At 52.9% G+C, this 13,601-nt stretch overlaps 1 protein-coding gene across 2 annotated transcripts in view; it reads left to right on the plus strand.

Annotated features, from left to right (window-relative positions):
* Positions 1-660: 660 nt before the first annotated feature.
* SLC2A1 (solute carrier family 2 member 1) overlaps positions 661-13,601 on the plus strand; it is a 28,678-nt gene continuing 15,737 nt past the window's right edge. Inside the window, exons 1-2 of one of the 2 annotated variants that reach the window (XM_036255266.1) lie at positions 661-728; positions 11,951-12,046. In XM_036255266.1, the coding sequence (XP_036111159.1) occupies positions 711-728; positions 11,951-12,046 (114 nt within the window). In that variant the 5' untranslated portion in view covers positions 661-710. Of the gene's footprint in view, positions 729-11,950; positions 12,047-13,601 lie in introns of those variants that run through there. The other variant, XM_036255268.1, reaches the window with a different exon arrangement.

A 13,601-nucleotide genomic window follows, 5' to 3' on the forward strand; every position in this document is an offset into this window, starting at 1 on the left:
ACAGTAGACAATATGTGCTAGGGAACAGAGAAACTACGAGCAGGGAGGTGGCAGAACCCAAGTCACTCAAGGAAAGGCTAGAAGGGTTGGCAGGAGCCCTGGCCTCGTAGTTCAGTTGGTTAGAGCGTCCTCCCGATGCACTAAGGTTGGGGTTCCATCCCCGGTTAGGGCACGTACAAGAAGCAACCAATGATTGCATCAAGCGGAACAACAAATCGCTATCTCCCCCCCCCCCCGCCACCTCCCCCACCACGTCCTCTCTCTCTCTCTCTCAAGTCAATTAAAAAAAAAAAAAGAAATAAAGTATTTTTTAAAAAAAGACTTGGCAGAAACACGCAGATTAGCTGCTCATTTGTTCATTCATTCCTGTCTTCCTTCACTCCTTCACCCAAGTATCTCAGCGACAGGACTGTCCTCTCCCCCGCCCAGGCCCCCTCCCCGCGCAGCCACGCCCCTGACGTGCCCCAAGCCCCGCCCCCAGATCTGCGCCCCCTCCCCCCTCCAACACACACTAGTAGCGCCAGCCAATGGCAGGGGTCCTTTAAACCGTAGAGGTAGCCTTGCGGAGCTTGAAGACCGTGGGTCCGGGGAGCGAGCGGAGTCAGACTCGCAGGTTGCCTCGCAGTTGGTGCCTCGGAACCTGAGCCGCCCGCCCGCCCGCCCGCGCCCCCGTTGCAAGAGCCTCCGGCGCAGCGCAGCGCAGCACAGCCATGGATCCCAGCAGCAAGGTAAGCCGCGCGCTCGCCCGGCCTGGGTCTCTCCGACGGCCCGGCCGCGCTGTGCACCCAGAGCGGGCGGCGCGCGTCTCTGAGCCTCTTCGGGCGCCGGCCTAGAGAGCAGGGGTGGCGGATTCAGGGGTGGCACGGGCGGCATGGGCGCAGGATCTGGCGGGCTCTAAGGCGCCGCGCGCGTCGTTGGCGCCTGCTCTGAGTGTACGGCTTCCGGGGACGCTGCGCGGGGACCCAAGGCCCCGTAACGCACGTCTCTCACGATCTCCCAGCGCGCGGACTCCTCCTGTGGCACCCATTGGCTGAGCGGGCCGAGCCCCCGGCCCGGCCCGGCCCGGCCCCAGCAGCGTGCGGAGGAGGCGGGACCCTCCTCCTGCTGGCAGCCGGCCGCCGCTCCCCTTTCCTGGGGCGCCGCACCTCGCGCGGCCTGGGTTCCGAGGCGGAGGGCACTTTCTTAAGGCCGGGTCTCCAGTTCCAAGGTGCCTGGGTCCTTCCAGGCTTAGACGCGAAGAGGCTGGCCTCCGAGGCCCTTCTTTCCGAGTAGCGCAGGCCCCAAAGCTTGGCGTGCTCCGAGATGACACGTTTCCCTCTCGGACGAGGCTGCGGCCGTCGCCGCGAGCCCAGGGGACTGAGAAACGGGAAGGGACCCCGGGCTGGAGTGGAGCCAGAGGAGGGGCACTGAGGAACGAGAGACGTCGTATTTTGAATAGATGAGGACTCTTCTTTAAGAGCAAACAGCTCTTCTTTCATCTGTAAACGGGGTTGTCGTGCAGTGGACCTTTGTCCTACCCAGAATATGTATTGAGCCCCTCCTGTGAGCAGGACATTGTTCCATTCCTTCTTCCCATCTTCTCCCCTGTATGAAATATTTTCAAGTCACTTTTTCTTTGAAACGTTCCCTTCTTATCCTCTTGATATTCTCATCTCCTTGGCAGGCAGGATGCGAGGATACCTTTTTTTTAACCTGGAATGCTGGGGTAGGGCTGAATTCTGCACTGCCCCTTTCTGTGGGCTGTGGAGGCGTGCGGGGGACTGAGTGGGGTCTGGGCTGGGCAGAGTGGTGCCTAACACTAGCACCAGGCTGTACCCTCATACCCTCACCCGGAAAAGGCTCTTCCATACCTGTTGAATCCTGACTACTTGCTTCACCCCACCCTGGGGAACACGTTTCCTGACTGTCATAGGTTAGCCGTTTTGCTGGGATATAACATAATAAAAATCAAATGAGAAGCACTACTGGTAAGGGCTTGAGACCACAAAGTCCAAATACTTGCTGTGTTATCTCAGGGCTCTGGCAGGCCACTTAACCTCTCTGGGCCTCATTTTCTCCATGTGTAAGGGATAACTCTTACTTCCTCAAGGGTAAGAACTATCTGTTCAGCATGTGATACAGGACCTGGGTGTTTATGTGTTGAGTGTATAAGTAAATATTCTATGTGGAGATAGAATATTCTTACAGTTTATTAGGCTCTTGGCTAGTAAATGCTTTTCTGAAGTCCTGCAGTTGTAGTTTTGAGGTTCAGCTTGGCTCAGCTGCCTTAATAATGCATAATAATGTCATTTTCATCATTAGAGTATCAGTAGGAAATCAGAAAAAAAATGTGGGTGTACTCATAGATATTGCATAAATCTTCCTTGCCTCTTTGGGCTCCCGTGATGCATTGCTCTTACCTGGGCCTCAGGTGACCTGTACCTGGGTTGTGGCCTCTGTCCAGAAGTCTGGCATTCTGGCAGTGTGAACTTTTGGGGAGCCCCGTGATATCTGGGCCATTATTATCACTTCATGCAGGAAATGATTAAGGCACCAGTTGGTCAGTAAGGGTTTGTAGAAGTTGGTTTGCAGAGGTAGCCAGCCATGGATGAGAGATGAATCAGCTAATGTGGCTGCCCTGCCTCCCTGGTAAGGGAGATGAGTCACAGTCCAATGAAAAATGCCTTTCCCAAGGTCACAGATTGGGCCTTCTACCTCAGAACACACTGCTAGCCTTGCTAGGATGACATAAGAGGATAAAGGAAAGTCAGAGTAAGAAGGGGGACCTTCCACTACATGGCCCAGCCCTCCATTTGACAGATGGGGAAACCGAGGCCAGAAAGGAAAGATGTGTCTAAGATAAGGCTGTCACAAAATAGTTGAGGTGCGCTACAGTATAAGAAAAGATGCTTTCTTCTCCCCGCCTCTGTCCTCTGTGCCACCTCTACTCACCCCAAATGAGCAGAAATTCCCAGACTCCTAGGACTTTCCAAACTCTTTCTGGGCACAGTAGGAGTCTCAAAGTTGGATTAGGCGTAAATGAAACCCTTCTGTGAGTGAAAACAACACATGTCCTCACAAAACTATGACCTTGGGGAAGTGGCTTTCCTCAGAGCCTTGATTTCTTACTGTAAAATGGAGGTTCGCTACCCTGTGGTGGATGTGGTGAGACAAGCCAGGGGCCCTAAATCAGGGTGGTGGCTATTTTGAGTGGAAACACCCTTTGTATGGCCAGTTTGGGTGTGCAGGCAGTGTAAACATCTGTGATGATCCTTTACAGGGACTCGACCCTACTTGCCCCAGAGCTGGGTCAGCCTCAAATCCCCCATAATCAGCTTGTTACTTTAGGGAGCTCAGCTTTACCCGGTGCCTCCTGGTCACGGGGTATCAGGGCCTAGAGCTCGGCTCTGGCTGCAAGGGTACAGACATCCAGTCTCCCCCTCCCCCAGGCTGGCAGAGCTGGGGAGGCCCGGAACAAAGGGGGAAGTGTGCGCAGCGTTGGCTTAGGAACCTGCAACCTCAGCCCTTCCCCCATGTCACTCCTGGTCAAAAAGGTGACAAAGCCACTCAGTTTGGTCACCGGCATCGGCAGGATAGTAGAGGCCGAGAAGGCTTCTGGTTGGACTTACGGGCTCAGAGAGTCTGTGTCCAGGCCTGCAGGCCTCAGCCTGGCCACCAAAACAAACCTCCATTGTTACCTTCCTCTGTGGGAGGGGTAGAATAGAGCCGGAGACTGTTACCAGCCACCAGCCTAGGGAAGCAGTAACTAACGCATAAATGCTGGGGTTTTACAGTAACTGAGCAGGGCTCCCAGGTCTGGATCTTGGGCAGAATGAGGGTAGTATTCATTCTCTCCAAGCCCATCACCTTCCTGGCTTTTGCCTTCCCAGGGTCTCGGCACCCTGGACGTGGGAGGAGAGAGCTCCTGCCAGATCCCAGCTTATGGAGCCTTTGGCTACTGAGGCCTCTGCTGGACAGGACATCTGCCCACATGGCGCCTAGAGCTATCTCCCCCCATCTTGACATTTAAGTGGGGAGGAAAAGGCTCCATCAGAAACAGCTCTACCATTCGACCTCAGGAATTTATTTCCTCAACTGTAGTAGAAATAATAGCACATACCTCTCTGGGTCAGGTTGTGGATTTTTTTTTTTTAAATTATAGAAGTAAGGGAGCCAACTGTGGAGAAGCATACACAGTCAGAACAAGTGAATGCCTTCTCTCAGTTGTGATGGTTTGGTGTTTACCCTCACAGACCTCGTTTTGTGCATGTGTATATGTGGGCCTATAAATGTAATTTTTTATGTAGTTGGATCACACTTTCTACCTAGTGCAGCCCTGGGTGGTCCAGCCTGTTTACTCACCACCCCTTCGAAGTAAATACTTGCAGTGTTTCTCTGTGTACAAACAAGTATCATTATACAAGTTCATTATCTTCTTCCTTTTAAAATGTACATTCTATACATTGTTTTGTACCTTGCTTTTCTCTCTGAATAATCTACCCTGGGGCTCCTTTCAGATCAAGTACATACAGATGTGTTGCATTCTTTCCAACAGCTGCATAGTATTCCGTTACAGGCATGTCCCATGATTACAAAATAGCACCCCCCATCACTTTTCTTCATACCACTACCACCTGATGTGTCTTAGGTATTTGTTTTCTGTCCTCGCCCTCAACTAAAATATCAAGTTCCAGAAAGGCAGGAATGTGGTTTATATTGCTGAATCCTCATCGACTAGAATAGCGTTGGCAATATGCATTCAAGCGTTATCTTTCCTTGGTAATATACTTTATTTTTCTTAGAAAGCCTCTCTTATTGAGAACTGGAGGTCTCAGAGGAAGGGGCTCTTTCAAGGTCACACAAGCGGGGAAACTGGGATTTATGTTTGTTTGCTGAGTGTCAGGGACCTTTGCATATTCCCATGGTCTTATCAAATCCATTTGAGAGTTGAGTTGATGTCCATTTCACCACTGAAAGGGTACTTCTCAGGGATGTCAGCTTCTCCAGATGTCCAGGCCCTACCCTAGGGCCCGCACACATAGCCCAGGGAGCCAATTGTTTGCATTTAACATCCCATTTTAGGGGAAACACCTTGTTATTAATTTAGGGAGAATGACTTGGTTCTGCCTGGAAGGCACTGAAAATCCTGTGCAGTTTACTTATTGGGTTTGCATATAGCAGTTCAGGGGACCTGGGGCTTAAAGCAGAGATAGGCAAACTTGTTCTATAAAGGGCCAAAGAGTAAGTAAATGTCATCAGCTCTGTCATTGTAGCACAGAAACAGCCATAAACAATATAGTGTAAACCAATGAGTGTGGCTGTGTTTCAAACTACATTAGTGCTCACTGAAATTTGAATTCAATATAATTTTCATGAATCACAAAATAGTAGTCCTTTTTGCAGCTAACTAAAAAATGTAAGACCCATTCTTAGCTGGCAGGCTGGATTTGGTCCATGGGCATAGTTTGCTGACCTTGGCTTAGAGCAAAATCTACCCAGCTAGCTAGAAGCTTGGGCCTGGGCTGTCCTGGCTCAAACTGGGCAAGGCTCAGAGTTGCTGGAAGGGAATTTGACCTACATAGAAAGCACCAGGTAGAAACCTTGTTTCCTTCGGGGACCAGTACCCGGAAACGGAGGGGGAAGGACACAAGCAGGAAGGGCACAAAGTTTGGCATCAGAGACCCCCCCAACGTGAAATTTCACAGAAGCCGAGGGACTTGCCGGTACCCGCTTTTCTTCTCTGGGCCTTCCATTTTCTCATCTGTGAAAGTGGAAGCAGTCTCCCTGGAGTGTGTTCATAGTGTTAAGTGGGGTTGTGTAAGCAGCCCTTGTTATGTTGCATAGCCCGCTGCAGGTGCTGCAGGTGCTGCTGCAGGTGCTGCTGGTGCTCTGGTGCTGCAGGTGCTGTTGGTGCTGCTAACTTTGGCAGCTCCCTCCTCTCCTCTCTGCTTTAAAGATTGATGAGCTCCCCCCACCAACACACACACACAAAAGATTGATCACTCCCTTCTGCCTCCAGGGCCACCACAGGGTGCAGGGAGGCTCAGCCAGGCAAGTCCTGACCACTGAAGTCTTGAAGGAAATGGCTTCTAGGGCAGTAAATGCCTGAGGTCCCCTGAAGGTCAGGCATCAGAGCAATTACTCTTCTCTTTGAAAGAAAAGGTCAGAGAGGGTAGAACGCCAGTGTAGGAATCCAAAGATTCCTAGTCCCAGCACTGGCTTTTGTTTTGCTGAGTGTCCTGGGCCCCTGCCTCTAACTTTTGTCTTCTATCTATCACACGAGGGTGTTCAAGCAATTCTGCAATTTCTTGGGCTTTTTTTTTTTTTTTTTAAATCCTCACCTGCGGATATGTTCAGAGAGAGAGAAGCATCAGTGTGAGAGTGAAACATCAATTGGTTGCCTCCCGTATGCACCCCAACTGGGGATCGAACCTACAACCTAGGTATGTGCCCTGACAGAGAATCGAACCTGCAGCCTTTTGGTGTACAGGACGATGCTTCAACCAGTTGAGTCACCCAGCCAGGGCACTGGGCTTCTTTTTCAATGCCCAGAAGTTTGTTCGCATGAAATCTTAGAAAAGAAACATACACAAAATAAATCCAAAGGAAGCTGTCAGGGACCTGGTAAGCCCCTGCCCTGCCTCCTTAGAACTGGGGGCCAAGCAGTTACAAAGCTGTGTCCCATGCTCCAGTCACCTGGGGAAGCTGTGTGAGGGAAGGGGATGGGAACAACATCTGGACCCTCTCCCGCAGGGAATGTCCTAACTCTCAGGGGCAGCAGCCACATCCTCTCCCTCTGCTGATATTGACCACGGTCCTGCTGAAGGGCTGAGCCAAGGAAGGGTACGTGGCAAGTCAAAGGCTACGGTGCTCACAATGCTACATGGCCAGGGCCATCATCATCGTGGTGTGTGAGAGGAGAGGTCCCAGATGTTGACACCTCATCCCTGGCTTCCTGGGGGAGGGAGCGCTCTCAGTGAGGGTCTCACGGAATTAGTATAGAGGTGACAAATGGTGGGAGCTGGACCCTGAGCCTGGGCATCTGCTGAACTGAGGGGCCTGTGAAGAGCCAGGGCTTGAACTCAGTTTGGTGGTCTTTCCTCTCCAGCCTTGTGGGCTGGGGTGGGGGGTTACTGTTAGTCTGTTTCTTTATTATTATTATTAATATTGTTTTAACCCAAGAATTTTTTTTTTTCTATTTATCTGCAGATAGAGTGGGAGGGATGTAGAGGGAGAAAGGGAAAGAGAGAGACTAAACCACGTGAGCCCTGGCTCAGCGGTTAGAGCGTCGGCCTGTGGTCCAGAGAGACCCGGGTTCGGTTCCCGCTAAGGGCATGTACCTTGGTTGCAGTTTGTCCCCGGCCCTGGTTGGTCGTGCAGGTGGCAGCCACCTGATGTGTCCCTTTCACGTCGATGTTTCTCTCTCTCTCTCTCTCTCTCTCTCTCTCTCTCTCTCTCTTCCTCTCTCTCCCTCCCACTCTATCTGAACAACAACAAAAAAGAAAACCACGTGAGAGGGACACATTGACTGGTTGCCTCCCACACGTGCCCTTGGCCAGAATTGAATCGCAACTCATTGGTCCGCGGGCCAACACTCTACCACTGAGCCAAACTGGCCAGGGCCCATTCGCCTATTTCCACCTCTCAGAGCTGAGGTTTCAGTACTCATCAGAGGACTGATAAATAGGCAAGATAATGTCTGTTAGGATGAATACTGTTCTGGCAGAACAGAGAAACACAGAGCCTGTTTTGCCCAAAAGCTAAACTCAGAAGTGGTGGGTCTTCTTTCACAAAGGTTCTGTGCTGTGTCCTGCCCTGGGCATGCTAGGTCCCTTGCTGAACAAGTTCCCAGTCTGGCGGGTGAGCATCAGGTGGGTATTCCCAACTACTTTGAGCAAAAGCTGGAGACTAGCAGACCCAGCAAGGGCAAAGACGTAGAAGAGTGTGGATGTTCTAGAATTTAACCCCACCCCAGGGGGGGGGGGTGTCTCAGGTTCTGGGCTCCACGTTATTCCTGCACCCCTAAAAAGGCTTCATAAGAAAACCACAAGCTGTGGGGTTTGTACCCCTTCTCTAAGGCATCACCAACTTGTCCCTCAGCTTGGTACTAAAATAAATACACGTTGAATGAATGGGTGTCATCGCCATGTTTCAGTTCCAGCCATAGGGCTGGTGGGGGCAGATGGTGCCAATGTGGCCCAATCGAGGGTGCCTTCCCATCCTTCCCTGATCCAGAAAACACTTGTCAAGTGAACCCTGCAAGCCCTGTGACGGGCACTGACTGGGACCCTGACAGCAACCCTGCAGGGAAGGGACTCTTGTCCCCATTTCCCATGTGAAGAAACGCAGGCCCCGAGCCAGGGCCACCACATATCCCAACTCCAAGGTGAGGGGCAAGCTCCCTGCCCTTCCGCCTGGGTCTCCTGACTCCAGCAGTGGTCAAGCTGGGTTTGGAGGGTGCAGTGGGGCGGGAGTGGGAGTGTGATTGTGTAACTGGTGCCTACCAAGGAGCGGGGGCCACGAACTGCCCCTGCACTAGCGTCCAGCCACACTGAGCACCCCGTTCAATCTGGCCATATGGGGCCCCTTTTCTCCCCCCTGCACGAACTGTTCTGTCTACCCGGAACGCAGCCTTGCCGCTGCTTCCCCACTGGGCAGGCTCCCCACATGTCCTTCCCGGCCCACTCCAGTGGCTCTTCGTGACGCCCATCTTCGATCGTCCCCAGGCAAAATCACAAGGCTCTCTCCCCAGGACTCCCACAGTGCCTTGCCCACCAACTGGTTGACGCTCAGACCACACTGGCCTCTGCACCGGACCAGAAGCCTCTTCCTTGTCAGGACCGGGGCTTGTTTCGTCCAGGGCCTGAGCACGGCTCGTGGAGCATTTTCATAGGTCCTAAGGCAGCAGCCTGCCCGGGTGGGTGTGGATGTGACTCCGGATGTGGGTAGGCAGGTTTTCTAAAATGGGGTTTGACTTTCACCTGACAAATGGCAAAGTCCAGCGCAAGGGTTGTCTTTGGTTCCTAGCAGCCCCCACTGCCAGAGGCTACAGCTGCCGGGCAGGGTCCCAAGGGTGACCTGGGAGGCCCAGAGAGACCCCTGGAGCTTCCTAGCCAGACTGAGAGCAGGGCCTGTAACAATAGTACCACTTCTCACAGCGTCATTAATTCACACGGTACCGGCATGGTTTTTACCAGAGGGTCTATCATCTGTATTATTTTTCACTTTTATTTTCATTTAAATTGCTTTGTTCTAAGAATATGAAACTGCAGGACTTGTAAAAACATTTGCATAGGTCATATATTCACAAGGTTCAAAATTCAAAAACATGCCAAAGGGTATAAAAGAAAGTCTCCCTTTCACTCTGCCTCTGCCACCCAGACCCTCCACGGTCCCCCTCTTGTGCACTCTTAAATAAGTGGATAGTTATACCCCCCCCCCGGCCTTATTTATCTATTTTTTACACAAAAGGTGGTAGCATCCAACACACTGCTCTGAAGCTTGCTTCTCTTACTTAATATATCTTGATGTGTTTCCCAAATCAATACCTAAAGAACTTTCTTTTTTTATCCTCACTCGAGGACATTCTTCCATTTTGTGTTCAGACACAGTGGGAGGGAGAGAGAGGAAGAGAGAGAGAAACATCAACGCGAAAGGGACACATTGAGTGGCCACCACCCGCACAACCCAACCAGGGCCGGGGACAAACTGCAACCAAGGTACATGCCCTTAGCAGGAATCGAACCCGGGTCTCTCCGGACCGCAGGCTGACGCTCCAACCGCTGAGCCAAACCGACCAGGGCAAGAACTTTCTTTTTAAAATTGCATCATATAGTTACGCTACATTTTATTAAATCATAGGTTTTCGATGTTCATTTTATAGAGTTTTCTAAAAATATTTATATTGATTTTTAGAGAGAGAGGAAGGGAGAGGGAGAGAAACATCCATGCAAGAGAGAAGCATCACTCAGCTGCCTCCTGCACGCCCCCTGCTGGGGATCGAGCCCACTACCCCTGGGAATGTGCCCCACCCAGGAATCTTCCTGCGCTGGGGGAATAGAAGCTTCAGTGCACATGGCAACACCCAGCCAACTGAACCACACCAGGCAGGGCTGCATTGTTAGTTTTATACTTATTCTATTGTGTACTAGAAAAACATTTTTGTCACACTCTGGACAGCCCAGTGGACAGCCCCAAGCTAGCACATGTGACTCACCAGGCAGAATGCTCTCCCATGGGGGGGGGGTCAGCAGCCACTGCTTAGCCCTCCCTCAGTCATTGCTCGGTGCCTCTCCACATCCTCTTACTTAATCCCAGTGGTCACCTTATGGATTGGGCTTGGCGGGAGCCCCCAGGAGGTCTGCCAGGTACTCACCACCCACTCAGAACTGACAGCTCTGGATCTGAAGGCTCCCTAGGGAGTAGAGAGAAGGCGAGGCTGGGGCATGCTGCACAGGGGAGGGTGGTTGGCGCTGTGCTGTGAAAGGGAGCTCACCCTGCCATGAAGGAAGCCCCAGCATCTGGGATGAACGTCCAGACTTTGGCAGGAAGGACCCAGCTCTCGCCTGTGAAGATCAGACTCTGAGCTTGTGCACTCGGGCCCCCCGAAGCCTTCTTTCTCTTTTCTCGGCCTCTTTGGTGAAAACTGTGGCTTTCTCAGTCATCGGGCTGATGGCTTCTAGAGAATGAGAAGACCCTTCTAGGAACATGTCTGATGAACAGCTAAGCCCAGCGCTCTCTGTGAGGACCCTGATGTCAGGGCTGCATCTGGGTTCCGCTGGGACACCGAGGCCCATGGCAAGGCTGGCTGAGCGGAGACTGTCCCCTCCAGAACCAAACCAGGTGGTTCCTGTTCGTCGGTGGCCCTCTCCTGGCTCTGCTCTCTCACAGCCGGTTAAGGGCCCTAATGACACATTCCTTGGCCTCTTCATTCTAAAAGGAAAAAAGAGCCCCTCTTTTAACAAGACAGGCTGTTGCAAGCAAGGCACCTTGTCACCCAGGGCCCACCTGCCAGCTGCTCTCAGGCCCTCAGCTTCCGGCGGACAGAAACTTACCATCGTTTTTCTCCCCTACTCCTTTGCCCATTGGAAACGCCTTGGCCCCACGCTCCTACTTGCCTCATGTCATGTACTTTTCCAAAGCACATTCCTGGCTGGCATGTCATCTGTGTCCAAATAACCCTGAGAGGCTCAAGGTCTGGGGTAGCTGCCTTGAGGAACACTGGGTGGGGAATCGGGAAACCCCAAGCTCCAGGCTGGCTCTCTGCAGACCCCTGAGCAAGATGGAACTCTTCTCCCTCATCTCTGCCTCATCTCTGCCTCTTGGGGCTCAGTTTTCCACCCTGTGAATGGAGGGGAGGGGCAGGTGGGACCACATCCAATGCTGATCAGCGTGAAACTGTTCCCATTTTGCAGACCAGCAAACAGGGTCCGGAAGGAGTGGGGAAGGCTCACTCAGCCTGCTGGAATTCACAGAGCAAGTAGGCAGGTGGGCTGGAATCAGAAGCCAGCACTTTTGGGTTCAAATCCAAGGCTCTCCCCCATCTATGTTGCATCTCCCATGTAATTTGGCATCCCCCACTCTCCCTCCTTGGTATAGGGATATTGGTTCCTGGGCCTCCCAGGCAGAGTCTGGAGCCACCTGGACCCAGGCATGGCTCCGCCAGGGGAACGAGACCCCAGAGAGTGCCAAGGCCTGTCCGTCTCTAGCCAAGACATAGCTGCAGAGAGAGAGAGTGAACCCTAATTCCTCCTCTCCCCAGGAATGAGTCTGGCCAGCCGGAGGGGCTAGAAGTCAGCAGGGCTGGTTGGGGCACCTGAAATCAAAACGTGGCCAAGTTTCCTGGGAGAAAGACTGGTGTAGTGCCAGGGCTCAGGCAAGGTACCTGAACATGGGAACCTGCCAGCCCAGGCTCTGCCCTGCAGTAACCTGGCCCAGAGCTGCCGGTAACAGTGTGTTTTTTTCTCTGCAGAAGCTGACGGGCCGCCTCATGATGGCCGTGGGAGGGGCAGTGCTTGGCTCCCTACAGTTCGGCTACAACACTGGGGTTATCAATGCCCCCCAGAAGGTGAGTGCCATGCTTTCCCTGCTGTGCACCACACACCCTCACACACTCACCCTGCCTCGTAGGTGGCAGTCATTTATGTCAACTCACCATCTGCCTCAGTAGCCGATTTTCTGGCCCTGAACAGCTCAGAGGTTCTTGCTACTGGCCTTAAGAGCTCGAGGCTGCAGGATGCTAGAAGCTCAGGGCCCATAGGAACATGGGGCTTCAATAGGTCATCTCGAGCAATCTCCTGGCCAACACAGACATCTGTAATAAAGCAATCCCTGGCGTACCGAGGCTGTGTTTATGTGGCACCCGGGGCGGGAGAGGGCTCTGCTTGTCGCCCTCGCTGCTCACCCGCAGCCCTACGAGGCAGGCAGGCAGGCAGCATCCACCGTGCCCACCCGGCAGGTGGGGAGAGTAGCCAGAGAGAAGAAACCTGCCTGGCATCACCCAGCTAGTCGGGTGGAGCTTTGGTGCCCTCCTGGGCAGGTGGGCCCCCAGCCTGTGCTTACACCCGTCCCTCACAGCCTGCTCCTTATAAGTCATCCTGTTCTAGGTTGAAACTGCCTCCTCTCCCTGGAGGCCCTGTGCCAGTCACAACAAAAATGGCTTCTTGCCCTAGGGTAGTGCAGGGGGTGACGGTCTGTGCTTGCTTCCCTCCCCCCACGATGCATCCCAGATCTGTCCTCACTTGTTCACTTGGATGTCAAGACCAGGAGGGGCCCTGGTGATCACCTCCAGCCTGGCCCACTTGCTTTAGGGAGGAGAGAAGAGGAAAGGGAACTATACCAAGTCCCTCCTACACCAGGCCTTTTGCATATGTTTCTGAGGTTGGGTGGTGATTTTCATTTTATAGACCCAAAAACTGAGGCCCTGAGCAGATGAGGGTGGATGAAATGACCACTGAGCCCAAGGTCACATAGTAAACACGGTGGAGTCAGAAGCCAAACTCTTGTCCACACGACCCTTTGCTGACCAACCTCCTCGGGAGTTTAAAACGCTGTACCTTCCCAGGGAGGATGTAATGAAAGTGGACAGTCCTCCTGTCAAGGGCACATTCGTTGTCCAGACTAGAAAGTGAGTGTAGCTGGTTCCTGAGGCTCCGGGGCCTGTTTGGGAGAACTGGGCAGTGTCGGGAGTCAGAGCTGGGCCTCCTCCAAACGGGCGGAGGGTGGCTGTCAGAGCTACGCCCATGCTAAGGAGCAGGTCACCAGGAAGGCCTGGCCTGCTGAGTCATGCTCAGCTGTAGGGGACGTGAAGGGATTTTTCTAAACTCGTCTGAAATGGCGACTGGGCCCATGCTTGGAACAGCCCCAAGCCCTGCTTTGCTCAGCGCTCTGAATAGCTCTTGCCAAGGTGTGTGCCTCGGAGCTGCTGGCTCCATTTGGGAATTCTTACAGATGGAGAGTCTGTGCCATTGTAGAGGGAGACGGAGGGCGTGCTAGGGTCCCCTGGACACTCCCAGATTCTGATCTGACGGGTCTGGGCTTCTGCTTGGGCAACTGATTGTAACGTGCAGCCAAAGTTGAGAACTACTGGATTAAGTGATGTCCTGACTGTGATCACAGAGTGA

Source organism: Molossus molossus, unplaced genomic scaffold (genome assembly GCF_014108415.1).
Source record: "Molossus molossus isolate mMolMol1 unplaced genomic scaffold, mMolMol1.p scaffold_m16_p_12, whole genome shotgun sequence".
Taxonomy (NCBI): domain Eukaryota; kingdom Metazoa; phylum Chordata; class Mammalia; order Chiroptera; family Molossidae; genus Molossus; species Molossus molossus.